The sequence below is a fragment of the Anomalospiza imberbis genome, chromosome 1, assembly GCF_031753505.1.
Source record: "Anomalospiza imberbis isolate Cuckoo-Finch-1a 21T00152 chromosome 1, ASM3175350v1, whole genome shotgun sequence".
In the NCBI taxonomy this organism is placed as follows: Eukaryota; Metazoa; Chordata; class Aves; order Passeriformes; family Viduidae; genus Anomalospiza; species Anomalospiza imberbis.
In genome coordinates, this window is record NC_089681.1 from 23967588 (window position 1) to 23995348 (window position 27761).

The window sequence follows — 27761 nt, forward strand, 5'->3', positions numbered from 1 at the left end:
CCCGTCCCCAGTCCCGCCCTCAGCCCGTCCCCAGTCCCGCCCTCAGCCCGTCCCCAGTCCCGCCCTCAGCCCGTCCCGCCCTCAGCCCGTCCCCAGTCCCGCCCTCAGCCCGTCCCGCCCTCAGCCCGTCCCGCCCTCAGCCCGTCCCCAGTCCCGCCCTCAGCCTGTCCCGCCCTCAGCCCGTCCCGCCCTCAGCCCGTCCCGCCCTCAGCCAGTCCCGCCCTCAGCCCGTCCCCAGTCCCGCCCTCAGCCCGTCCCGCCCTCAGCCCGTCCCCAGTCCCGCCCTCAGCCCGTCCCGCCCTCAGCCCGTCCCGCTCCGTCCCCGTCCCGCTCCGTCCCCGTCCCGCTCCGTCCCCGCCCCGCGCAGCCCGGAAGCGCTCGCGCGCGCGCGCGCCGGAAGCGCGTCCCCCGCGGCCCGGCCAAGATGGCGGCGGACGCCGCCACCGAGCTGCTGTTCCTGGACACGTTCAAGCACCAGAGCGCGGAGGTAAAACGGGATTCGGGTCCGCCTCTCCTCTCACCTCTCTTCCCCTCCTCACCCTTCTCCTGGGCTACTGTCGGCGCCCCCTTACTCGCGCCGGGGCCTCCCGGGAGTGCGGAACCCCCGCTGGGGCGGGCCCCGGCGGCGGTCGGGCAGGAGCAGCCCCGGGGCAGGTGCCTTCCCGGGGGAGCTGCCGCCTCCTTCCCGCCTCGCCTGACGCGAAGCCTTGCTCGAGGCGCTGTCCTGGCGGCCCGAGGTGCTGCTGGCAGGGGGCGGAGGGTGGTGGGAAAGCAGCGGGGATTTAGAGGTGACGGGGAGTCTAGGCAAGCGGAGAACAAAGAAGATAAACGTGCTTCGAGAAGGCGATATAATGGAAGAAGTCGACTAGAGGGCCATGCCCTGCTGCTTGTGAGGTTTCTGATGCTCTTGTGTAGCTGATGGTGAGGAGGGATACTTGTGTGTTTGTGAGGTATTCCCCTAGATTTATTCACTTTACGCCAAATGAGTGTTTCAAGCTTTTTTGGCAGTGGTAGATCGTGCAAATGTTCCACTTTGAGGTTGTTGGGATCCTGAGCATCTTTGAAACTGCTGGTCTTGCAGCAGATTTGTCTGGGGCTGAGCTCGATGAGGAGTTCAGGGAGGAGGAATGGGACTGTTAGGGGAAAAGTAGCATGAGAAAGACGTTTCAAATTCATATAATAACTGGACCACGTTCATGGATAGGCATTAGGGAAAGAAAATGGAGTATTTTGAGCTCATGCTGCAATGAAATGCAATTGAAAAGTTATTCTGGAGTCTTGTAGCTGTCTGGATCGGCTAGGCCCAAATGTGTTTTTAATTCCACTATTTAAAACAATGGTAGGTGGTGAGTGCTACCCAGTGCTGTTCCCATGGGTAGAAACAGTAGCCACTCTTATTCCTCTCCAGGGCCCTATGTTCTCTTGTTGAGCATTTTAATATTTTAAAATAATTTTCTGTCACTTTCTTTCTTACCAGTGGCATTGTCCAAACCTGAACCTTAAGTATTTTATGTGTTTCTTGAAAGCCTTCTTTATGTTATTCTTAATTCTTTGGCTTTGTGGATTATGAATGTTGCACTGGAAGTTACAGTTCTTGAAAAGTACTGCTGTGTTATTGAATAAAATTATTTATTTGGCTTAGCTATGCAGTTTAGCTGCTATTGAGTAGTTCTGATGTAGGTTTTTTTTAATGTTTTGTAGGACAAGTGGGTTGAGTTCACTTGCTGTTTTGATGATGTTGGTGCATGGCTGTCAGAGCATAATCCAGTATCATTTAAAGAGGAATTTCTCTTTATTTGGGTGGTGCTCCTGGGGATGAAGCTCCCCAGAGTAGTCCTTCCTCCAGAAATCTGAGCCTCCTGCATGACTCAGATGTTTTGTAGAGGCACAGATGAGCTCCTACAACCCTCACTCCATGCAGGCTGCACTCGCCCTGTTCTTGCGTCTGTGCTCCCTGTCCTAGCAGGATTCCTTTGGTTCCACCAGCCAGCTTCTAACACATCAGCCCACAGGCCAAGCTGTTGTATTGTGTGCTAAAAAATGTCCGCATCGATTTTTTAGAAGGCAGTTAACACATGCCCAAAACCATATCTTAAAAGCAGTTTTTAAAACTCCACTTGGTCTGTTTCATTGCTTACTAGCTTTCTAAAAATTTTAGTGCTTGCTTTCTGCTGGTTTCGTTTGCTTTCTGATTGTAGTGAAAGTGATACATTTCGACTGCAGATCAACTTGTTTTTTAATTTTCATTTTTTAGTTGTGTTAATAGACAGGTCAGTGGCTTGGGGTTTTTTTCCTATCTGTCGGCTAATTCATCTTGCTAATTGGAAATGTGATTCTGAGCTTCTCTTAAGAAAGTCTTTATATGTTTACAATTGAACATAAATTTATATATGTGTACCATTTTATGAGTATATATACAATAAAAATGATGGATAAATGTAATAAGATCTAATGCAGTGAATTTAGTGAGAGAAGACATCCAGCATTAATTATTTAGTAGCCGCTACATGGAAAGTCACTCTAAGTTTGATAACTTCCTAGTTTGCGCAAACATCTTATTGGAGGGTGTAAGAATTCTTTATACTTGATGTTTCTTTGTGGTAAACATAAATTATATTTGCTAAAGATTTTCAGGTGTTGCAAAAGTGGAAAATAACATAATACAGAATTTTTGTACAGATCTAGCAAAACTGACTTACAGTATCATTATAATCTTTAATATTACGTTTGAAATAAAAAAATTGTTAATGTTTAGAATCACACCATACATACTGTTGGAAAGAAACAACCTGTTACTGTTTAAAAGATTCTTGCAAAGAAATGTAGTAAATTAAGTAAATAAACCAGTAACACTTTCTATGAAAAAATAGTGTGAAATATCTGAAAAGGACCAAAATTATATTAAAAACTGTTTTTCTGTGTAAGAGTGTTTATCAGTGTTTAGCATTTTACAGAATTGAATTTTATTATTAAGATTGCAACATGTTCTCTTAACAGAGAATACAAGTACATTAGGTTGTTTGTGTTTCACATTTCCTAGACTTTGCTTCCTCTTTGTTTTGTAGCAAAGTACCAATATTGATGTGGTTCGTTTTCCGTGCGTGGTTTACATAAATGAAGTCCGAGTCATTCCTCCAGGAGTGAGAGCTCACACAAGTTTGCCTGACAACAGGGCTTATGGGTAGGTGAAAATACCAGGTATCAGATTGAAGAAAACTTTCCTCTTACTTTTTTCTTGAACTTTCATCTCTCAGTAGCCCTTCCTACATAAAAATGTAAAATGTATTTGTGTGTTTCCCGAACTTGTAATTATTTTGGGGCATTCCTTAAATAGTATAATTCTGTGGGGGTTTTTTTCTCCTTGGTAGTCCTGCTTACTCTGATAAGGAACTCATCTAATTTTACTTTCATTCTGTTCCTAGAGAGACATCCCCTCATTCATTTCAACTGGACTTGTTTTTCAACAATGTCAGCAAACCAAGTGCCCCTGTTTTTGATCGGCTGGGAAGGTAAGTTCGTCCAAGATTAGTGTGTGACTTCATTATCTACCTTTTCTTCCTGAACATTTTTCTAGTGCAGAGAATATGCAATAGAAAATCTTGTATCTCCCATGACTTTCATGTTTGGTTTGGATTTTGCTAGTTTGTGTTCTTATTCTTTTCCTCTGATCTGTGTGGAAGGACAGAGGTTTATGCTTAAAGTAAGAAAAATTTCTGTTATTTTTAAATTTACAGAGCCCATATATATTAATACCAAGAATTCTGTAGAAAGAAGTGATTTTTCTTTCTTGTATGTATTTGTTCGGTGTTTTATTGTTGGCTTGTGTGATTAGTATTGTTTTATTTCTGTAAACATGGTTTATATTAATGAAAAATGACTTTGTATCTTTCATTTAACAGCCTTGAATATGATGAAAACACTTCAATTATTTTCAGGCCCAATGCAAAGGTAATGCAGTGCAATTTAAACCTCTTCTTTCCCTGCATATCTGTCATTTAGGTGTAAATATGGCTTCATGTGGTGTGTTAACACGATGTAAAGTGTTTTTTGTTTCAAACCTTACCCTAAAACCTGTCTGTAGTTCAGATCTTCTTTACTTTAGAGTCTCCTTGTGTTTTCCATATTGTCATTTGTTGGGTTTTTATTCATTAATAGGCTGTAGTAGATTAGGGATCTATCTGGTCAGTGTATATACTGCAAGGAGTTTAATGCTTTTAGAGAAAGGTTATTTGTTGCTATGATTGATGTGTTTAATGTTTTATCAATTTTCAAAATGTGGGCTAAAGAAGTGTTTTAATGTTGGATTTTTCTTTTGGCTTTTATGCAAATACTGATACAGTGATGCTACAGTAACTATTTTGAAGTAGTCTTTAAGTGCTTTTCTTTTTTTTTTTTCTTTTTTTCTTTTTTTTTTTTTTTTTTAAACCAACAGGTCAACACGGATGGATTGGTTCTTAGAGGGTGGTACAACTGTCTGACTTTGGCAATATATGGCTCAGTTGACAGGGTAATAACTCATGAGAGAGAGTCACCTCCTCCACCACCCCCTCCGCCTCCACCTCCCCAGCAACAGCCTGGATTGAAAAGGAATCCAAAACATGGTGAGTCTTGGGAGAAGACAGAGATTTTTTTCTTTTACAAATCAGTGTTACAGTATCCCATCTGAGAAACAAATCCCCAATTCTTCCACATTTTAGATTACAGTGGCTTTCATTTTTCTTTATTGTGTCTTTAGTTTCATATTTTCTTCTAGATTTACATTGAATGGTTTAAGTAGGGTCTCATCCAGTGCTTTTATGAGAGTGGTTTATTTCATGTGTTGCTAGTTTCTTTGCATGGTAAAAATGCAGTTTAACTTATGTGAACTCATTACAATGTAGATGATTGGACTATTTTTAAAAAAGTTATTAGAATAGTATTAAAATCATAAGATTTTCACAGTTGTAGTTAACTTTACTTATGTAACTTGTGTAAAATACATTACAGAAGAGTGCTCTGCACTGGTTTTAGAACAGCCATGAATAAAATCCATGGTCAAGTTTCTGCTTCAATTTTGGTTTTAGATTTAAAATTAGAACTATTGTTCAAAGTATGGCTAGAAGACTGCAAAAATTGAGTACTATGTGCAGTAAAAAACAGTTGTAAACCATAAAAACCAGTTGAGTAAAATGTGAACTTTTTTAAAAAATCAATTCAGTTGTTATTGATGGAGTTACAATATGAGTAGTGTCAAACTTACTCATGGAAGTTTTAAACAAGTATTACATAAAACAATCAATAGTGTTAATAAGCTCATTTATTGATGTAGTTTTTGTTTACATCAAAAATGACTTTAGAAAGTTGCCTCATGTAATGCAGAATATAGATAAAATAAAAGCTGGGTAATGGTGTTCCCCAGTCAAAAGTAGCACCGAAACTCAAAAATTTTCTGCTTTTATTCCTGTGGTTTCATTAAATGCAAGTTTTTATTTTCCCAATAAATATAGTTGATGGAGAGAAAGAAGACCAATTCAATGGCAGTCCTCCAAGACCACAACCCAGGGGACCAAGGACACCTCCAGGCCCTCCTCCTCCTGATGATGATGAGGATGAACCTATGCCAGTGTCAGGTAGAATAAGAAGAGACTGTGTTTTATTTGCTGCACATCCCTGCTTAGAGGAGGCAGAATTCTCTGTTGCTGTCCAGTGTGAAGTTTGTCTGCTCTTACTTCTGCTGGACAGATTCACTTTTAGGAAAGGGATTTGGGAAAAAAAGTTTTGGGTTTGTTCATTTGCATCATTTTTAAAGATAGTATATTGAGAATATTGGCTGTTAACCAATATGCTGTTGAAAATTCTGCTCATGTTTTACATAAGTGGTTTGTTGACTCTGGTATGCATTGTTCTTCTGCATTATTCTGCAGCATCTGCCAAGTTACCCAGTCTCTGTATTGGTTAGAAGTGCCAAGAACTCTACTTATTCATAGTCTTGCTGAGCTAAGTGATTGTATTCAGTCAAATTATGAGAAGATTTTCAAGAGGCTTTTTTTTGCATCTCTAGTGTATGTGATGCAGAAACCTAAAACATATATGCTGTCATTAAAGGCAATAAAATATTTCTATAAATACATAAACAAAAAAAAGGGCTGAGGAGAATCTCTTCTCTTGGATGCAGGGGGATACATGGTGCCAAAGGATGTGTAAAAGACTGAGGGAGTTAATGACTTCTTTGTCTCAGTCTTTAGTAGGAAAATCAGTTCTGTCCAGATACCCTGGGCTGGAAGACAGACACAGGGAGTGAAATGAACCCTCAATAATCAAGATGGGAATGGTCAGGCCAAGTGTATGGGGCCAGATGGGATCTGTTCATACAGCCAGTCCTGTTTAATATCTTTGGATTTCAGAAAAGTGCTCTTATTTCTGAAACTTTCTATCTGTTTTTAGTGGTTGGGGAAAAAGAAGATGATGTGGACCATAGGGAGGATTACTTTGAGCCAATTTCTCCTGATCGAACATCCATTCATCAAGAAAGCCAGTATTCTGATGATGGAGAAGTAGAGGAAGATCAGCCAGAAGAAGGGGAAGATGATGATGATGTGGATGTTGAGGAGGAGGAGGATGAGGACGATGACGATGACGATGATGATGATGATGGTCATACAGTAGAGAGTATTGCTGATGAGGAAGAAGAGGAGGAGGAGGAAGATGATGAAGATGAAGAAGAGGGTGAAGAGGAGGAAGAAGGTGATGGTAAGTTGTAGATTTTTGAAAAAAAAATTGAGGTTTCTGAAATTTTGATGGCAGTACCTTCACGATGAGTATGTGCAAAGGGAACTGAATATTTTTCCCTTGGTTATCGCAATATTGCCTTATTTGTGGTCCTGACATCTCTCAAGAGCAGTATCTTGCTGTGGAATATTTATTCCTTTATAGTAAAACTTCCTATTAAGAGGGGAAAATAGATGTAGTTGTGTAGGTGAGAATGAACATTTTCTTGTTATGTTTTGTTTAAAAATGTAGGAAAACGGTGAAAGATAATTTCTTAAGTAAAAACCAAGTGAAGTTGTATATATAATATAGTTAGTTGTCATCTTCTTGTATTAAAGGTCCCACCCGTGTCTAAGCAAAAATTTCAGGCTAGAAGTTTCATTATACGTGCAATCACAGGAAGAAAATTTGACAATATAGTTGTAGTAATGTGTATTCTAGTTAAACTTGCTTTATACATTGTTTTAAATTACTCCATTATTACATAAAAAAGCCCTGTCAGATGGGGCTTTCACTCATATCTTGAAAGAGAAGGTATTTTGTATATTAGTGTGTGATTGTTCTCTAGCTAGTAATATTTGTGTAAAATGAGTCACTACTTTGTATTTGGAAGATATTCTCTGCAGTTATGAACTGGTTTATTCATAACTGATTTGGTAACTTAATGTGTCTCTTTGTAGGAGATGACGGCTATGAACAGATTTCAAGTGACGAAGATGTAATTGCTGATCTAGAACGTGAAACATTTAAGTATCCAAGCTTTGATATTGAATATACTCCCGAGGATCTGGCATCTGTGCCTCCTGTGACATATGAACCTTTTGAAAAGGAGCTTGGACCGCTTTTATACTTCAGCTGCCCTTACAAGACTGTATTTGAAAATGAAGTTGCTAAAATAAAGGACCAAGACTCAGAAAAAGAAAATTCAGGGACAGCGGAAGGCTCAGTTAAATTAACTGAACTGTTGGAATTATATCAAGAGGAAAGGGGTGCAAAGTGGGTCACAGCATTGGAAGAAATTCCAAGTTTAATAATTAAAGAATTGAGCTACCTGCTGGTGAAAGACACAAAGCAAGACTATATTACCCAGCTAGTAGACTGGACCCTGCAAGCTTTAAACCTTCAGGTGGCTCTCAAACAGCCCATTGCTTTGAATGTTCGACAACTCAAAGCTGGGACAAAATTGGTATCTTCGTTAGCAGAATGTGGGACTCAAGGAATAACGGCACTCTTGCAGGCAGGAGTTATTAATGTGTTGTTTGAGCTGTTGTTTGCGGATCATGTATCATCGTCCCTTAAACTTAATGCTTTTAAAGCTTTGGATAGTGTCATTAGTATGACTGAGGGAATGGAAATGTTTCTAAGAGGTGGCACAGATGTACATGAAAAAAGTGGTTATCAGAAACTCCTGGAACTCATCCTATTAGATCAGACTGTGCGAGTTGTTACAGCTGGTTCTGCAATTCTCCAGAAATGTCACTTCTATGAGATTCTGTCAGACATTAAAAAGGTGGTGGATCAGTTAGCAGAGAACACTCCTCCTCTTCCTAATCACACAGAGCCAGAACAGGACCAGGACTTGGCAGGACTTGAAAGAACCAACCAAGAATATGAAAATGATGTGGAGGCACCTATGGATATGGATCATCTTTTGGAATCTTCTAATATAAGCGAAGGAGAGATGGAAAAACTTGTTAGTCTTCTTGAAGAGATCTTCCATTTGATGGAAACTGCTCCTCATACAATGATTCAGCCCCCTGTGAAATCTTTCCCAACCATGGCACGCATTACAGGCCCTCCAGAAAGGGATGATCCTTACCCTGTCCTGTTTAGGTACAGCAGTTGCAAATTCAATTTCTAGAGTGTGTTCCCTCCATCTTGATAGAGATATATTTCAGGGGTGACTTTGTTGAATAACACTTTGCTAGGTATTTCACTTAATTCTTTTTTGGAAGATTCTAGATTGTGGATATGAAGTCTGAGAGAGTTTGATAAGTTAATGTGCCTGTTATTTTGTTGGCTTTTGATCAACCTAAATTTCACCTAGCCAGAAGTTAACATCCTTATTACTCCTTATAATCTCCTTATTACTGGTAATGTGCTCGCCCTTCAGTTGATTCATAGATGCTGACCAGTTATGCTAAGTGCTATCCAGTTTGAAAATGGTTGTAAATCTAGAGTGTTTCATTTGTCATCTTGGAACACAACTATGTGTATGGATAAAATATGTCTGGAATTCCTCAGTCTGGATGTCAAGGTGGCAAGATGCAAACTGGCCTCAGATTAATGAAGAGGTCATGCAGTTGTGTCACTGTACTCACTTTCACAGCACAGAGGAGGAGGAAGAGGCAGAGGAACTGAGGCCTGCCTGCCTTCAGCCGGTTAAAACGTCTTATGGATTCTTACTCTGTTAGCAAGTTTCTGTCTAGAAGGTGTTTCTCTAAATGCTGACAGATTTCTTTGGTAGCAGTGGTGTAGGTCATGGCTGAATATAAGCATCTACGTGCAATGAGTCTTAAAAAATTGCCTGCTAGATATGCTGTAATGATTGATTTCCTAGCACATTTAAAACATTGCATCTGGCATTGATGATGATTCAGATGCAGCAGATTTAATAAAATATAGTGTCCTGTTTTGTGTGTAGATACGGTTAAGGTTTTTTTTATTGTTTGGGGTTTTTTTTATGGAGATCAGAAATTTAGGACTTACTTCTTGTAAATAATATAGCAATTATTTATTGTAAGATTTAAATTTTGTGCTACTTCATAGTTAGTTATTATTTCTTGTAATCTACAGAGCAATAAGTACTGACTGAAGCTAGGAGGTATGTAGTTTTATATAAAGTGTTGAAAAATATTTGTAGCATTGCTGATTATTTTCCTGATTTTTTTTTTCAGATATCTTCATAGTCACCATTTCTTGGAATGCATTACTTTGCTACTGTCTCTTCCAGTGACAGGTGCACATCCAGGTGTGCTTCAGGCTATCCGAGATATATTGCGTTTCTTGGCACAGTCACAGAAGGGTCTTCTTTTCTTTATTTCTGAGCATGAGGCAACAAACTTGTTGGTTAGAGCACTTTGTCAGTTTTCTGATCCAGATCAAGAGGAAGGTCTGCAGTCAGATGGCGCCAATGAGGATACTTTTGCCTTGTGGCTGCTCCATTCAACACAGACATTACAGTGCATTTCGGAATTGTTCTGCCACTTCCAGCGGTGTACAGCTAGCGAGGAGACTGACCACTCAGATCTGCTGGGAACACTTCACAACCTTTACTTGATTACCTTTAACCCTGTAGGAAGATCTGCTGTGGCTCATGTTTTCAGTCTGGAAAAAAATCTCCAAAGTCTTATTACTTTAATGGAGTACTATTCTAAAGAAGCTTTAGGGTAATGTATGCATTTATTTATTTCCTTTAGTTTTTTAATTTTAAAAGTATCTATATTTAATAAATCAGTAAATCTAAAATAATTTTCTTTTAGATCCTGATGTTTTTATTTAAAGCCAAAACAACTTCTAAGTAGAAGCATGTAATACAAAATCAGGCCTGTCATTTGTAATCAAGTACTTAATACCCCAAATCTGCGTAGGTCATCAACAAAGTTCTTGTAATATATGTAGGGCAAACTTTTGATAATGTGAAAAAATCAGTAAGTAGGCAGTTTTTATTCAAGTATATAATGTTGCCTGTGAAACAAGCAAACGGTTTGACTGGGTACGGAGAGTACTGCACACTACTCTGGGATGGGAATCTCAATTCTTCAAGTTCTTGCAGATGTTAATTACAGTCATTGTTTTCTCTGGACAGGCAGTTGTACTACTATAGGTGGCAGTGATTTTAAAATTATTTGTGAAACAGATGAAGTTACATAAAAATAAACTGCATGCCACTTGACTGGATCTCATGGTTTGTTGATGCTGAAATGAATATGAATGTGTATAATGCGACAGAAAGTGTTCACTTGTCAAAAAACATAGGAGGAAATTGTTTGGATTTCTTTCATTTATAATTATATTGGGCAATCCTTTTTAAAAGTAAAAGTTCTGTAGGTAGATTTTTAGGGGTGAAATAATGAAAATCTAACAGATAGCCAGTTGTGTTACCTGAGATCTAAAGAAAATCCTTATTGTTGTTTCAGAGACTCAAAGTCTAAGAAGTCAGTTGCTTATAATTATGCCTGCATCCTTGTTTTGCTGGTGGTACAATCTTCCAGTGATGTCCAAATGCTGGAACAGCACTCAGCACCTCTGCTGAAGCTTTGTAAAGCAGATGAAAATAACACCAAGTTGCAAGGTACAGTATGTGTAATTATCAACTGAATTGTTTGAATGTATAGAATAAATCTTTTTTATGTGAATAATTGGTGCTTCACAGTTTTCTGGCTTGGATAATGAAATTAGTTTTCCAGTTGCATCTGATTAGTTAAGTCACTGAGATAATGCACTTTTTTTTGTTGTTAATGAGAGTTAAATAGGAAATATTTATAGATGTCTTGGTTTGAAAAGACAGGTATCTGCTAAGGAAGGCAGGAGCCTCCCCTGAAATGGAAAATGTAAACCCCCTTCCTCTGAATTGTTATAATTTTGAAATTAAGGGGCTCTCAGGCAAAGATACGGGACTAGGAATAACAGTTCTTTATTAGGGAAGAAATTTTTAAAAAAATACATTAAACAATGCAGTACTACAAAACAACACTGACAGAGTCAGAATACAACCTGACACCCTGTAGGTCACGGTGTTGGTAGCAGTCCAGTTGAAATGGTGGCTGCAGTCCTCCTGCAGTGACAGGTGTGGTTCTGTTGAAACTGTGATTCTGTAGAAGGGTGTAGTCTTTCTCTAAAGGTCCTGTGGTGATGGTGTAGATGGGCCTGGTCTTCCTCTGGGAATCTAGTGGGAAAGGGCTGCTCCTCTGGGAATCCAGTGGAGAAGGCTGCCCTGGTGTCCCAAAATATCAGATTGTATCCAGGTAGGAATGCTTGGCTCCTCCCCCTGGGAGGAGCATCTCACAATGGGATGATGGAATTTTATCAGTCATGCAGTGAGACTCAGTGAGGGGTCCATTAACAGAAGATATTTCCCAGAGGGAGGATCGATTTGTGGAAGAGATAAAGAAAACTGCCCAATTAATAGAATATAACTGCCGTACCTCTAACAGATGGCAGATAGAATACACACTTATCTTGCAATCCAGGACAATAGTTAATTTTTTTTTCAAGTAAAATAGCTACCATGAATTTTGAATAATTACAGGAAGTTTGAAATTATTCAAACTGTGTTGATAATAGGAGAGGAAATTTCTGTAGAAGTGGACTAACTAGTCAATGAGCTCAGTCTTATTTTTGTTTGCTATTGCTGTGGTTTAACCCCTACTGGACACTGAGTACCACACCACTGTTGCTCACCCCACCACCCACCCCCAGTGGGATGATGAGGAGGAGAATCAGGGAAAAACAAGTAAAACTCATGGATTGAGATAAGAAGTCAAATAATTGAAAAAAAGTAACATATAATAATACTAACGATAACAACAGTAATAATTGTAATAAAAAGGAGAGAAGAGATAAAACCCAAGAAAACAAGTGATGCACAGTGCAATTGCCTACCTGCTGATCAATGCCCAGCCCCTCCCCAGGCAGTGATCTTCCAGGCAACTCTCCCAGTTTTTATACTGAACATGATATCCCATGGTACGGTATATCCCTTTGGGCAGTTTGGGTCTGTTCTCCTGGCTGTGCTCCCTCCCAGCTTCTTGTGCAGCTCCTCATTCGCAGAGCATGAGACACTGGAAAGTCCTTGATTTAGGGTGAGCACTGCTTAGCAGCACCCACAACATCAGTGTGTTGTCAATGTTATTCTCATGCTAAATCCCAAACACATCACTGAACATCAGCTAGGAGGAAAACAAGCTCTGTCCCATCTGGAACCAGGACAGTGATGTAGTCTGACAGAATCTTTACTACTAAATAATGCTGGGACTGTTCTAAGGCACCTAGGCCAGCTGAATATGGAATAGTCCATGTTACCCTGTTACTACATCTTTTGATATCCAAGCTGTGTCTTGGTGTCTTCCCAGCTTGTGTTGACTTACAGATCAGGCCTGGGACACTCAGAAAAATCCTGCTGGAGACTATTCTGACACCTGAACAATGAAACTCTGATGTCCAAAGTTGTGCTCTGCACTGGTTAACCAACTTACGTAGACAATAATTTCTTCCAAAACTTAAATGCACTGAAAGAAATCAGAATTTTTCAAAGTTTTAGTTTAAATCTCTCCTCTGTCATGCTCTTATTTTTGCTCCTCACCTTATCATCAGACCACTTTATGAGAAACAAGGCCAGTTTATTAAACCAAATTGTGAAATCAGTCTGAGTCATCAATTCATATCCAATTGATCTTCATGTTCTTATAAATATTTTAGGAACAATGTTTTTTAAATCTTTAACTCTATTATCCCAGGAACCTGGGACTTTCAGTTTATTCTAGACTAAGAGAGACTGATAATTTGTAAGGATTTCTAGCATGAGTGGAGAGAAGGGCAGAGATTGGCTCTATTTGGGCACTTAATAGAAGTTTTGTGCTTAGTTTGTAATAACCTATTCTGTGCATTAAGCGGAATGTGTTTTGGTTCTTTTCTTTAGCTGACAGTGCCCCTTAGTGTCTTTTTTAAAAAATTATTTGATTACAGGTAATGCAGATAATGAGATGAAAATTATCTTCAGGTTGACTTGAGCCAAATTTTGTCAGTGTGCATAATATATATTGCCTGCCCCAAAGCTCTATTTTTATTGATGCTTTTCAGCTGGCTACAGCTGCACTGTGTTCCCCACAAATTTCACACTTGGCTTTAGTGCCTGTTTTGTAAACTAAGTACATTTTGGTTGGAAAAGGTTTTATGATCATAAATTCACTGACTTAAATACTTTTTTTTCCCCAGAGCTCAGCAAGTGGCTTGAACCTTTGAAAAATCTTAGATTTGAAATAAACTGTATTCCAAATCTTATTGAATATATCAAGCAGGTCAGTAAAATATAGGTAGATGCTATCTTTTATTTATGTTGTAGATGCTATCTTTTATTTATGTTGTATAAGCTTAGACCTTTTGTAGTCTGATATTTTGTCTCAGATATGCACTAACATATTTTAAAATACATACTGTTATCCAAAAGAGATGTTTCTATTAAAGCTTATGATCTAGGCTGGGTCTTGCATTGTTATATCTATTGAAACAAAATCTAAGGTAAATATATGATAAAAAGATCTAATTATTTAAATCTTTTAGCTTCCTGTAAATCACACTGCAAATGCTGATGCTTTTTTTTTTGTTTCTGCCTTATGACTGCTTACCAAAAGGTGAAATAATTAAACTTAAATTTTGTGACATACTTACAGTAACTAAATACAGAATTTGAATACTAATCAAGCAATATGCTCGAGAAGTCCTTCCTTGCAATACAGGCTCATTCCTTTTTTCTTTTTCTTTTCCTTTTCCCCTAAAAGAATATTGACAGTCTGATGACTCCAGATGGAGTTGGTCTTCCTACTGCACTTCGTGTTCTTTGTCATATTGCGTGTCCACCACCTCTGGTAGAAGGTATGTCTCATGTTTTTGTACAGGTTAAAGTACAAATCTTAGTTTTCTGAGTCTTCTACTTAAACCTGGCTAAAGTGTAACTGTGATTGTCCAGGAGAAATTAGAATTACAGAAATGTTATTTCTTTTCTGTACAGGTCAACAGAAAGATCTTAAATGGAATCTTGCAGTTATTCAGCTCTTCTCTTCCGAGGGAATGGACACCTTCATCCGGGTGTTGCAGAAGCTGAACAGCATCCTTATTCAGCCTTGGCGACTCCATGTCAACATGGGCACCACACTGCACAGAGTTACTACTATTTCTATGGCCCGCTGTACACTCACTCTCCTTAAAACAATGCTGACAGAACTCCTGAGAGGTGGATCCTTTGAATTCAAGGACATGCGTGTTCCTGCAGCACTTGTTTCTTTACACATGCTCCTCTGCTCTATTCCTCTCTCAGGCCGCTTAGATAGCGATGAGCAAAAAATCCAGAATGACATTGTTGATGTCTTACTGACTTTTACACAAGGTGTTAATGAAAAACTTACCATTTCTGAGGAGACTTTGGCGAACAATACTTGGTCTTTAATGCTGAAGGAAGTTCTCTCATCAATTTTGAGAATACCTGAAGGCTTTTTCTCTGGACTTATACTGCTTTCAGAGTTGCTGCCTCTTCCACTGCCCATGCAGACTACTCAGGTATAACTGAGATGTATTTAGTTTTTAAAGAATTTTTATTGTTTATATATAACCCTTTTTCCATTTTTGTAGTGATAGAAGGAACAGATACATGAAAGGATGAATTAAAGTTGTTGTAAAGCATTTGTGCTCATGCAGATTCTTTGTCGATAAATCATTTTCAGCAGAAGCAAAATTGGTATTATGTGGAGCATTTTCCTTAAGCTAGCAGTCATATGTTGTTCTTTTGTCCCTTGTGAGATTATCTAGACTCCTGTTCTGTTACTTAAATAGCCGTCTCTGAATCTTTTAATTTAACTCTGAATGCTGAACTTGGTATATTAAGGCTCTTCTTTCTTTTGTCATGGATCTTGAATTTGTGATCTTTGAAAAGTAAGTATAAAAGGCGTGTGACAATCCATGCTCCTGAAGGAATACCTAATTTGCTGGCTCATGCCCTATCATTTGGTGACAATGAAAGTGGCATTCCATATTTTTAATGAGGACAGTAGTCATACTTTGTTTATACAGTGTGTTAGAATTTAGGTTCTACCATAAAAATTGACAGGAAGAACCCTCCTGCCCATCTGTTCCTGCAGGTAATTGAAGCCCATGATATTGCAGTGGCACTCAATACCAGGAAGCTGTGGAGTATGCACCTCCATGTGCAAGCCAAGCTGATACAAGAGATTGTTCGATCTTTCTCCGGCTCGTCCTGTCAGCCCATTCAGCATATGTTGAGGCGGATTTGTGTTCAGCTGTGTGACTTGGCTTCACCAACTGCTCTTCTCATCATGAGGACAGTATTGGATCTAATTGTAGAAGACCTGCAAAGGTATTTTTTGTTTTCTCTTGCAAAGATTTTTGTTAATAAACTGTTAAATTCACCTTGCTTCTGTGCAGTAGATTTAGCAGGAGGAAAATACTTTTGGAAATATTATTATTTCCAAATACTTTTGGAAACATTATGGGCTGAATGCTCATTCCAGTGCTATATGCTGTGTCCTGATAATGCTTAAGGTTACCAGAGAACCAGCTCATACCTCTAAGTTTTGATGTAGACAGTTTCATGTTGTATGTTTATGGTAAGTATTTTAGGAAGATTTTCTTCAGGTTGGCCTTGCAAAGCCTCATCTCGCTTATAAAGTGCTTTTAAGGACCTGTATGACATAAGTAAGAAGAGTAGGCCAGTAATGTTTGCTGTACTGGGATTACATATATGTATAGATGTTTGTAAACTAGTGGAAGGTGAATGATACAGGTTCAGAGGGTTGTGAAACTGAGTGCTCTTTATTTAAAACATAATTATCCACTTAGATACTGTTTACATAACAGCATATTTGTCTTATACAATTAGATGCCCTACAGTATATTACATGCACAGGAGATTAATTAATGATGTGACCAGAAGTTCTTTAGTGAATGTTGAGCAGTTGTCAAAAAGTAAATGGAACTGTAAGTTTAAGTATGCAAACTAGGTGGATTTTTTTCTAAAATGCAGAATTATATGACTCCTGTGATGGTTGTTTTTATAGTTTTTTAGATCACTTTAAACCAGCTTTTTCACAGTGCACTGATAACCTTTCAGCAATGCAGAAGATAAGGAGAAACAGTACACCGGACAGACCACTCGACTGCTTGCTTTACTGGATGCCCTGGCCTCACATAAAGCTTGTAAATTGGCTATTTTGCATCTTATCAATGGAACTACTAAAGGAGATGAAAAGTATGGAGAGGTTTTCCAGGAGCTCTTGGCTTTGATGCGATCAGCTGGGGACAATGTCACTCATCAACAGTGTGCTGAATATGTAACTTCCCTTTTGCAGTCCCTCTGTGATCAGGTATTTGCTATATTTAATGTATAATGTGTGTTGATTATTGTAGGAGACAAATTAAATTGGGTTATTTCTTAAGTACCCTTTTTTTCCAAAACTAAAAAAAAAATCAACATAGTTAAAACACAGAAAAAGTGTTCATGGTTGGCTACTTTGGCAGACATGCTGCCTTCTTGTTCTTGAATGTAAATACTTTCCATTTTATGACATCTTCTGCATTATGTGCATTGTTCTGGTAGCTCATTAGAGACAAACCAAATGGCACAAAGATTTCCTGTCCCATCAGCTGAGAGATGGATACCATTTCTCCATGTGGTCCACTGACAAAACTTGAGTTGTCACTGTTCGCATCTTACCTAGTTAAATAAATATGTATCTCTTGGTGATCTAACTGAAACCTCTTGAAAATATATCCAAATATAAAGACATGTATGCTATGCTGGTACTGTAAAAGTCCTCCATTAAAAAAAAGCAGAAGTTACTAGAGCAAGGTAAGAAATGCTAGTTGAAAGTTAATTCGTAGGCTGGCCCTGTAGTTTCTCATTAATGTGTGCACAGATCTGCATGCCGTTATTTGGCATGTGTATGCATTTATTTGATCTATTGCTTACCCAGTTACACAAAAGACGTTTGGATGTTGTTGGTCAGTAGAGATAATCAGCCATTTGCATATAAACAAGATCTCTCTGTCCATACAGACACGTTGGGAAAATCAATCTTGTTTTATTTTATGTAAAATATGGAAGTGACAGAAGGTCACCACTTCATATGTGGTGTCTGCAGCGTCTTAATTTTCACAGACCCACAGAATCAAAGAATATCTCAAATTGGAAGGGACCCATAAGGATCATCAAGTCCAACTTACTGCCCTTCACACAAATATCTAAAACTAAACCATGACTAAGAGTGTTATCCAGACACTCTGAACTCTGACAGGCTTGGTGCCTAATCACTAACCCTATTCCAGTGACTGACCAACCTCTCAGTGAAGAACCTTTTCCTGATGTCCAATCTGAACGTGCCTTGGTGCAGCTTCATTCCATTTCCCTGTGTCCTGTCGCAGGTGACCAGAGGGAGGAGAGCACCTGCCCCTCTGCTGCTCCCCTTAAGGCACTTGTAGATTGTTGTGAGGTCACCCCTCAACCTTCTTTTCTCCAGGCTGAACCAGCCAAAGAACTTCAGCCTCTTTGACCAGTGTTTTGAGATTGAGGGACAAATTGACTACTTAGGCAGGAAACTCTGTATGTTATCCAATGACTATTTGGCTTTTATTTTAGCTCTGCTATGATATTTCAGAATTTGAAGCTTTTATGTTTTAGAAATAAATAATGGTTTGTAACCCTTAACAGGACTGAACAAAAAGGATGCTCTAGATTACTGTTTTGCTGGTCAGTAATAACTGAAATACTGGAATAAGATGATAAAGAGATAACGAAAGAATCCAGTGCTTCTTACTTCATGTATGGTTTATATTTACTGCAGGCATACAGAATGAATTTTTACTATATGTATAATAATTATTCTTTTAGGATATTGCACTTATTTTACCAAGTTCATCAGAAGGCTCTGTGTCTGAATTAGAGCAGCTTTCCAACTCCTTACCAAGCAAAGAGCTGATGCCCTTAATTTGTGACTGTCTGATGGAAACATTAATGAATTCTGAGAGCAGTTACAGTTGTCTGCTGACATGCATCCGAACAATGATGTTCCTTACAGAGCATGACTATGGCTTATACCACTTGAAGAGGTATGGTATTTTATGATGTCACTGACAGCTTAAAATTGTTTAAAAACTGTAGTGTGAAATAATTTTCTACATGTTTAGTAGAGAATGTTGAGGATAAGGCATCTAAGCTTTTGTTTCTCTTGGGGGCTTCAGTGTTTTACTCAGTATTTTGGTCTTTCTTCACTCTCTGAATAATTTCTGCAGTATGCATACAGAAGCACTTAGTTTCAAGAAGGAGACAAAAGCATTGGAAACAGGTTTGTACACTCTGTTTCCCCATTCCAAGGCTGGAGGATTAGAATGAGATACAGTGGTCTTGTTCTTTCCCTTTCGAGACACTCAAAGAGCTCTCATCTGGAACATTGAAGAACTGCCTGTAATTCCTCTATTGTTAGGGAATTCAGTTTGCACTTCCCCGAGTGTTCTGACCTCCAGGCAGGTAAGGCTTTAGAAATGAGGTTTTTTTCCCAAACTATTTTTGTTCACTCATTTTGAACAGAATATATACATGTATTGGACAATATTGTGTTGTTTTGACACTCGATTCTTTGTCCTGTATTTGGACCTGTTTCTGTTTGCTGAAGTTGAAGTGCAGAGGCAAAAAGATGAGGTTTGCAGAGAGAAAAAGGAGCCTTGTCAATATAAGGTTGTTCAAAACATTTAAAGTCATGCTGTTGGGTGCAAGAAGCCATACAACCACCAGTGAAAAATTAGCAAGTTACAGATGCTGTTCTTGCTATGATCCCATGTATCCAGCTGTCAGCTTCAGTGTACAGCCTCGCTATTTCTGTTCATGTTGCCTTTACAGTTTGTTTTCTGCAGTTAGGCATCATGGGATGGAGTGAAATTGTAGCTGCAGGCATGATCCTGCTTCATACATAAGGTCCTTGTGCAAGCACATATTTCTGTACTTCAGTCCCTTTTCCACCAAAGATGAAATTGTAATTTCTTGAATGTTTTGAAGGTAGTATATATAGCTATGTATGTGCACTCTGAAATATCTACAGACAATACTGGTGAAAACAGGAGTCTAGTATGGAGAAAATAATGAAGCTCCAGCTTTGTAATCAAGGTTGAACTTGATAATTGTAAAATTTGCCAGGTTTATTTTGCATATATGCCATTTTCTTATAACCAGTTATGGTGGAGTGGTTACAATCTATGTACTAATAAGGTATTTTCTGTCTTTTTGTTTTTAAAACAGCTCTCTAAGAAAACACAGCAATGCTCTGTACACTGTATTAAAGCGAGTAATAACTAGTTTCAGCAAAGACACGGGTGAACTTGCCTCTTCATTTTTGGATTTTATGCGACAGATTCTAAACTCTGATACACTGGTAAGTGAATATGTATTGAATGCTTAAACTCAGCTGTATTTCTCTGAAATCTGCAGTGTGAGACATTCAGGAACAATGATTTCAGAAAGCAGTTGATTCTGCAGATTGCTGGGTAAGGCTTTTCTATCAGTAATGTTAGTACCATCTTCAGTTTTTAATGAAATCTGTGAAAGCTGGGCAAGGATGTATGTTTACTAAGAGGGTTTTTCAGTAGGAAGAAAGGAATATGGATTCATACTGATTTCCTTAGTGAATAGTATGCTGTGGTGTCCCAGTTTTAGAGTCACAGCATCCTGTTAGAGAGCTGCTGTATTGATGTGTAGTATAGAAAGGACTATAAAATATTTGTTAATTCTGTGATACAGCCCTCATCTTGTACAGGAAAGGGTTGCATTTGTCTTGATGCAGTATATAAACTTTCTTGTTGAAGTGTACTTTGTTAAAATAATTTACATAATATGTTTTTAAATCAAGAGAACTCATTTTGCTAGATTTGCTCTATTGTGTGTTTGAATTCAAAGGGGTTTGCAGTCCAGAAGTACTGAACATTTATGTACTCAACTGTCACATATTTTAGGGATGTGGAGATGATGGAAGCCTTATGGAAACAGATGGATCCCATTCAGGCAGAACGCTGGGTCTTACCACGGCAGAGTTAAAACATCTACTGCAGAACAAAGAAGAAACCCCAGAAAGTCTGCTTCTTGATCTGGAGAAACATGTTATGGTAAAAGAATTCAAATAATCAAGTGGATGTTGCAGTTTTCCAGTAGCACATGCTGTGAGCCCAGGCAGTTAATGGTGTCATGGAAGGTAGCACATGTCTGCTAGCAATGGGTGTAGGGTAGTGGTGAAGCAGATTGTTAATGTAATAAACAACAGGAGCCTCAGCTTGGCAGTGGCTCAGTGTTACTGGTGACTGGTAAGTGGAATTAATACTGGAGGCTGGATATTGTTGGATACCTTTTCAGTGAATTTGTGGATACCAGTAGGATGGGGGGGCGTGACTAATCTGACATAGAGCAAAGCCTCAATCCAGAGAGACCTCAATAAATGCTTTAGGATTGATTTAGCAGAAAGTTTGTGTGGTTCATTAGGAAAAATACAAAGGTCTGCAGCGAAAGCAGGATAATCCCATGCCTTGTTGCAGGCTGGGCTGACAAGGGCCAGGTGATTGTGTTGGTTGATAGGCTAAATGTGGGCCGACAGTGAAGGGTCACTAGAAACAGGTCAGTGTGTGTGTTCCCAGCCGTCCTGGAAGGAACATGGTCAGCACATCCAGAGGCCTTGTTGTCTCCCACCACGGGATGCTGCTGAGCTCTCATGTGGAGTGTTGTGTTCCCCTGTGACCAGCTTTGCCCTCTCACCAGTTCTAGAGAGACCTGGGAAAATGGGAGAGGGTTCTACTGAGGTGGTCAGGGGCCTACAGCACATGTGCTAGAGAGAGAGGAGGAAGAAGCTGGGCTTGTTTAGCCTGGTGAAATGGGCTCAGGAACTATTTCAGAGTTTGCCACAGCTGTTTGGGAAGATAGTAACAAAGACGGTGGAATCAAACATCTTTTGGTAATTCCAGATGATAAATCAAGGGGCAATGCCCCCAGATTTTGGCTTCAGAAGTTCAGATTGACATTAGGGGAAAAAATTTAATCACTGAGAGAGAAGTGAAGCACTGGAAAGGTCAGTGGGGCTGTGGGCTCTCCGTCACTGGAACTTTTTTAGACATGACTGGATAAAGTTATGGCTGACCTGACCTGGCTTTGATGATAGTCCTGCTTCCAGCAGTGATGGTGTGGACTGGACTAGAGGACATGCAGAATTCAGTGCATCCAACTTTTCTGTGATTATAATTGCAAACTTAACTCTGATATTTAAATCTGATTCTATGTAACTGATGGCAGCCATGGAGTAGATGGCTAATTTAAGAGAGTCCATGAAACAGCTGCTCCACAGCCTATTGATCACAAATGCCTTTCAAGTGCTATATTCCCTCCTGTCCCTTCCCTGGCTGCCTACATCTATTAGCTAAGAGATTAAAAGCCACAATTGTTCTGAATGAGGAACAGCAGACACACAGCATTGGAATGCTTTAACAGAGAGCTTTTAAAATAAAACCTGGGTCAGTGTCTTCCTTGGGACTGTTATAAAGCATATTGCATCAGTTGGGAATGAAACCTAGAATGTGCATGTGGTGACATGGTATGTTTAATACCACACCTAGGAGCTTTCTGCCGTTGTTTGTGTACTTAGGTGTCTTAGTTTCACTATTTATGCTAGGTAGACTGTTGTATAGTACCTCCCGTTTTTTTAAATAAATAAGCAAAACATTATTCCTTCTCTGAAGAGGGGAAAAAATTCTGACTTGTTCTGTGTTGACATAGGATCGTTCTAAGGAAGATGATGGCCTTGAATCCTTACTGGACAACATTGTTGGAGTAAGGCAGATGTTGGAATCAGCAGGGGATTCTTGTCCACTGAGTGACCAAGATGTTGAGCCTACTCTTTCTGCACCAGACTCTCTTCAGAATTTGTTTAACAACAGGTAAAATGGTTGAGTGTGTCAGCAGTCTACCTGTGATTTATTTGAGAAAATGGAATAATTTATACATATAGAAATTAAGTATATTAAAACCAGGATCTAGCACTGTTGTCACTGCTACCTACGAGTCCCAGTGTATTTAATGTCAGGTAAGTATCAAGGGTAGGGCAATGATGTTCACCCCAGGTCCCTGTGGTGCTGTGTTCATAACCAAACAGGCCTTTGGCATTGTTTTGTTGTAGGACTACGTACGTGTTGGCAGATGTGATGGATGACCAGCTGAAGTCCATGTGGTTCTCACCCTTTCAGGTTGAAGAAATAGACACTGACCTGGATATGGTAAAAGGCTTCATTAATATATCTGAAGTGGATTTAAAAATGACGGTTAATCTGAACTAGTAGCATCAGAAATTCATGTGGCCAAATGGTTTGTTTTCCTGAGCTCACCTTTCTAATTTTACCCAGATAGGGGTTGGCATTTGTTAAAGGGGTTATCAAATGCCTTCAGATTGACTTGGAAGCTGCTACAAAATTGGGATCTTTTGCAGTACCCTAGGGGAACAGTTGCTGTGTCAGTCCCAAACTGCTTTTGCACTGCTGTTGAGGCTTTTCATCAGTTTGGATTAAATGTAGAAAAAAACGTGATTTAGTTCCTTCTCCTTGCTTGTTTTCTGTTGCATTAATATCTGCAAGAGCCTGATAGCTTCACTTTTTTTTTATTTAAATATTTGCTCTGATGTGACAAAAGTGAGAAACCTGGCAGTAGTGAATGAAACTACCTGCACAAAAGCTTTTCACAGTTTCTGAAATTTATAATCTAAACTTTAAAGCTAATAGTGAAAAATACAGTAGCATTCTTGGTTTTTTAGAACTAAGGACTTGGCAGAGTCTTAATTTCTTGTGTGAGAAATAATCAGTTTCTGTTGACTTCATTGCCTTAATTATTTTTTAGTTTTACTCTTTGAATGTACATGCAAAGATAGTTATGTTTTAATTTCTTAAGCAAAACCAAAACTATATAAAAGTGACATTAATAAATTTATAGAGCTGTATCTTAAACAAGAGAACTGTCCCACTGTGGGTCATTAAGTGACAAGACAGATGTTCATATTTCAGAGCTATGCCCTTCACTCCTTTTGTGTTCAGATCTGTCAAGATAATTTTGCTGCAGCTCTGCTGCATTTTTTGTTTTGTTTCTGCTGCTTTTTTTCTTTTTTGGAGGTGCTAGTAATGATTGTTTTGATTAAACTCTCTCTTTGAAGGTAAAAGTTGACTTAATTGAACTGTCAGAGAAGGGCTGCAGTGACTTTGACTTGCAAGCTGAATTGGAGAGGTCATTTTTGTCAGAACCATCATCTCCTGGACGGACAAAAACCACAAAAGGGTTCAAGCTCGGCAAGCACAAGCATGAGACCTTCATAACCTCAAGGTAAAATGAGTTTAACGAGTTAACAGAGTCTTCAGCATTGATTTGTATGTTGTCAAAATGTCAAATACCTTTCAAATTGCATCTCCAGTATGGAGAATGCCTGACCATCAGTGGTAGAGTGTTACATTAGCTAACTAAATCATGGTTTGTCATGACAGTGGGAAATCTGAGTACATAGAGCCTGCAAAGAGAGCTCATGTTGTGCCACCACCGAGAGGAAGAGGAAGGGGAGGATTTGGACAAGGAATTCGACCGCATGATATCTTCCGTCAGAGGAAACAGAACACAAGCAGGCCACCCTCCATGCATGTGGATGATTTTGTTGCTGCAGAGAGCAAAGAAGTGGTTGCTCCAGATGGGATACCACCAGCCAAAAGGCCACCAAAAGTGTCACAGAAGATTTCTTCGCGTGGTGGGTTCTCAGGGAATCGTGGAGGACGAGGAGCTTTTCACAGTCAGAACAGGTTCTTTACACCACCTGCTTCAAAAGGTATGTTGGTTCCTGTATTAGAACTGGAGTAGATGCATGCTAAAATAGCTTCAGTAATACTAACCCAATTTCCTAGCAGTTCATCATCCCTGGTGTGAGATCTTCCTGAAGCAGTGTTATTGCAATGAGTTATTTAGCACCAGGAAAGATTGTCGTAAAGGTGAGAACCTCTAAAGCTGTACAATTGAAACAAGGCTGTGAATTCCCATGCTGCCTTTCTGACTCCCTTTTACAAAAGGAGTCAGCTGTTTTAGCAACTCTTGGAGTGCTTCCCTGCCTTTTGTGACACGGAAGTTTCTGAAATCAAGCACCACAGTACATCTCTGGGTTTAAATGAGGCTTTGGAATAAAAGGATGGAAGATCCTGACAAGAATATGATGCAATTTTCAGTGAACCTGGAGATTGTAACCTACAGAGTGTTAAATTTCTTTCATACATAGACAAGATTGCATTCCTTTTCCTTCCATCCCATAATTAGGGCAAGTCCTTGCAAAGTAGAAACAGAAAATACTTCTGTTCATAAAGTTATAAATACTAGGATTTATTTCACCATAAAATCTGAAAGTATAAGAGCCTGTCTTGTGCTAGATAATGTGAATTCTTTTCAACTTGAGTCCTTGCCTGATAAATAGATCTGATCCCCCGATTCTGTGCAGAATAGAGTAACTTGTAGACTTCAAGTTGGAATACTGCAGGTATGTTGATACCGAGTATCTTTATTTGAATTGTGTAAATATTATGCTACCACCCTGAGTATTGCAAAGATTGAAATGGAAAACAACCCAAACCCAGTGATGTTTGCTCAACAGTGTGTTGGTTTTTCTCTCCCCATCTAGGAAATTACAGTCGTCGTGAAGGTGCTCGAGGCTCCAGTTGGAGTGCACAGAGTACGCCCAGGGGAACCTACAATGACAGTAGAGGTGGTCAAAGCAATTTTAACAGGGGTCCACTGCCACCACTGAGACCATTAAGTTCAGCAGGTACATGGTATTCATATGGGCATCGAACTATAGAGAATTCCTTGAATTTCATTTTTGCTTTACAAATGAAACCATGCATGGATGCTGCAGACACCTTGAAATTCAGCAAATGTTTTAAGCATATATGAACAGTTGTCACTGAGACTGTCAGATACGTGCTTTCGTACGAACTGCCCTGTAACCTATAAAACTTGCTGAATTGAACACTTGATCGCAGAACCTTAATTTTGCACTCAGACTTTTGTCATTCGATTGTCTTCGTACCTCCATGGTAATCATAGCGCAATTAAAGCAGCAATGCTTGCCTAAAAGAAAAGTGAAAATTAAAAGGAGGAAACAGACGCTGTTTGTATCTCATCCTGGTTTTGTTTCTTACGCTTTCGCAGCAGCTACTCCACCTAGGGCTTTTTTTTTTTTTTTTTTCCAACTGAGTATACTTTTCTTTGCTTTAAGGCTACCGACCGAGTCCTCGCGATCGTGCTTCCAGAGGCCGTGGAGGAATTGGACCGTCTTGGACAAGTGCTAATAGTAGTAGCAGTGGTGGCTCAAGAGGGAAATTTGTTAGTGGAGGCAGTGGAAGAGGTCGTCATGTACGTTCCTTCACACGATAAAATAAGACCCAATGGTGGAACATCTCAACCTTGTGGACTTCTGTGAAGATGACAAAGAAAGCAGCGTCACTAATGGACCAATTCAGAGTTTCTGGTATCTGGAGGACACCAAGAGAATATTTTTGTCTGAAGAAAAAGTTTTGTTTGATACAAGAAATGAAATTTCAATAAAATTCAAGACTTTTTGTGTACAATTGTAAATTTTTTGTTCCTTTTGAAAGAATGTTTCAATTTTTTTGTGGATTTCAGTAGACAATACTCAGTAAAGCACCTCTTTGAGTTAAGACTTGAAGGACTTCTTAAATATTCATTGTGCCAAAAGAAAGGTGCAGGTGTTTTGTGTATGACTTATTACTGCAAGAAAATTAAAAAATATGTATGTAAGGCAATTTTGGTTTTTTTTTTTCCTCTCAGGTTTAGAGCTATTAGCCCTTATTTTTCCTTTGTTATTTTGTTAGCCAGTCTGGGTTATTAATGAATGAAGTGTATCTGCCAGCAGGTGAAGTAGCCAAGAATTAATGTGTTAAAGTATACAAATGTAAATGTAATTTATGTAGGTTTTGTTGTACATCTTGGGAAATGACATAAGAAACTTCCAAGTCCCACACCAGGTAAAATTTGAATAAAATCTGTCACTAACTTCAGGGAGAATTAAGTCAACATTCCGTCACTTACTTTCCAACTCCGGGTCATGCATTAGGAGCACAGGAGTTACTTCACTGGAAAGCAGCATATACTTTCAGTTAAAAAGCAAATACTCATACCCTTAGAGTACCTGGAGTTAATTTGTTCCCTGCCTCTCCTCTGCCTAACATAGTTGAGGAGAGGGCAGATACACAGGTGTATAACTGAGCCAACATGTAGTCGGGCAGTGATGTTAAACCTGCTCTATAAAGAGATGGAGTTCTGTTCCTGTGATTAGACAGAGATACAGTGCAAAAAGAAAAAGGAGGAATAGGAATTCATAAAGAAATATTACTACTCGATTAAATTCTAAATTTATTTTCATATTGAATTCAGTGAAGTAAGGTTTTATGTGTTTGCATTCCTTTGGGCTCCATGGGTTTCATAGAATTAACAGATTATCAGTAGCCATTGAATTTTTGAACAGGGTGAGGTAGCCTAAAGGCCACATGCAATATTTGCAAATGAGCTCCACTGTCAGACTTAAGTTTGATTTTCACTTATGCTTGGTCTGTTGACATTATAAAAGTGCTATAGAGGGGTCTTACTCTACCTAGATACTGCCCACACCATATTTTAAGTGTTTCTAAAGTATGGTAATATGTTAAATTGCAATTATTTTACCTTTAGGCTGCCTGACTAAATTAAGTAGGCTTTTAATTTGATATACAGAAGGCCCCTATTAGCTGTATTTTTCCTGTGTGGAGACTCTGAGGCTGTCCCACTGCTTGGGAGGTGATTGAATAACCTATGAAAGTGGGAAATGTCCATGAATTGACTGGGTGCACCTACAGGGAACAATATTGGTTCTTTAAGGGTTTAACCTTATTTAAAATAACATGGAGAGATTTGGATTGGGAGCCAAACAATTTTCTGAATGATAAAATAAGAGGGAGATGTAATTTTACTAATATTGACTAAAATGGGTGGAGCTTTCACAGGCATTACTGTTATTAATGCTATTTTTTTAAGGAGCACTGCATAAATATTTTTAAAGCTGACTCACTCCTTTATACCATTTGTTTAAGGTGGTTTTATTTTTTTAGAAATTTTACTGGTTTTGAAACTAGCAGGGATATAAATAATTTGGTTTCTGTCAGGGAATTTGAAATGAAAAGTGTCAAGCATGGAA

General features: G+C 39.0%; 1 protein-coding gene across 3 annotated transcripts; it reads left to right on the top strand.

Moving 5' to 3' along the window:
* The first annotated feature begins 344 nt into the window (after positions 1-344).
* Positions 345-26334, top strand: VIRMA (vir like m6A methyltransferase associated). Of its 3 annotated transcripts, none has more exons than XM_068184862.1 (25): positions 345-487; positions 3066-3181; positions 3423-3509; positions 3900-3948; positions 4433-4601; positions 5487-5609; positions 6424-6729; positions 7428-8580; positions 9645-10136; positions 10887-11041; positions 13684-13766; positions 14247-14340; positions 14477-15021; positions 15600-15835; positions 16589-16841; positions 18365-18582; positions 19766-19898; positions 20476-20625; positions 22277-22437; positions 22677-22773; positions 23697-23863; positions 24022-24353; positions 24430-24513; positions 25191-25334; positions 25788-26334. In XM_068184862.1, exons 1-25 carry the CDS (start codon positions 425-427, stop codon positions 25943-25945), a joined length of 5568 nt encoding a protein of 1855 aa, XP_068040963.1. In that variant the 5' UTR covers positions 345-424; the 3' UTR covers positions 25946-26334. The 3 variants fall into 3 exon arrangements, with proteins under 3 accessions (XP_068040963.1, XP_068040972.1, XP_068040978.1); XM_068184871.1 differs by having other exon boundaries at positions 24433-24513; XM_068184877.1 differs by lacking the exon at positions 24430-24513.
* The last annotated feature ends 1427 nt before the right edge of the window (positions 26335-27761 follow it).

Coding starts and splice junctions, on each gene's coding strand:
- VIRMA (XM_068184862.1), top strand. CDS start 425: ATGGCGGCGGACGCCGCCACCGAGCTGCTGTTCCTGGACACGTTCAAG. Junction 16,842..18,364: donor TGCAGTCCCTCTGTGATCAG/GTATTTGCTATA, acceptor TTATTCTTTTAG/GATATTGCACTTATTTTACC. Junction 23,864..24,021: donor GAGACCTTCATAACCTCAAG/GTAAAATGAGTT, acceptor TTGTCATGACAG/TGGGAAATCTGAGTACATAG.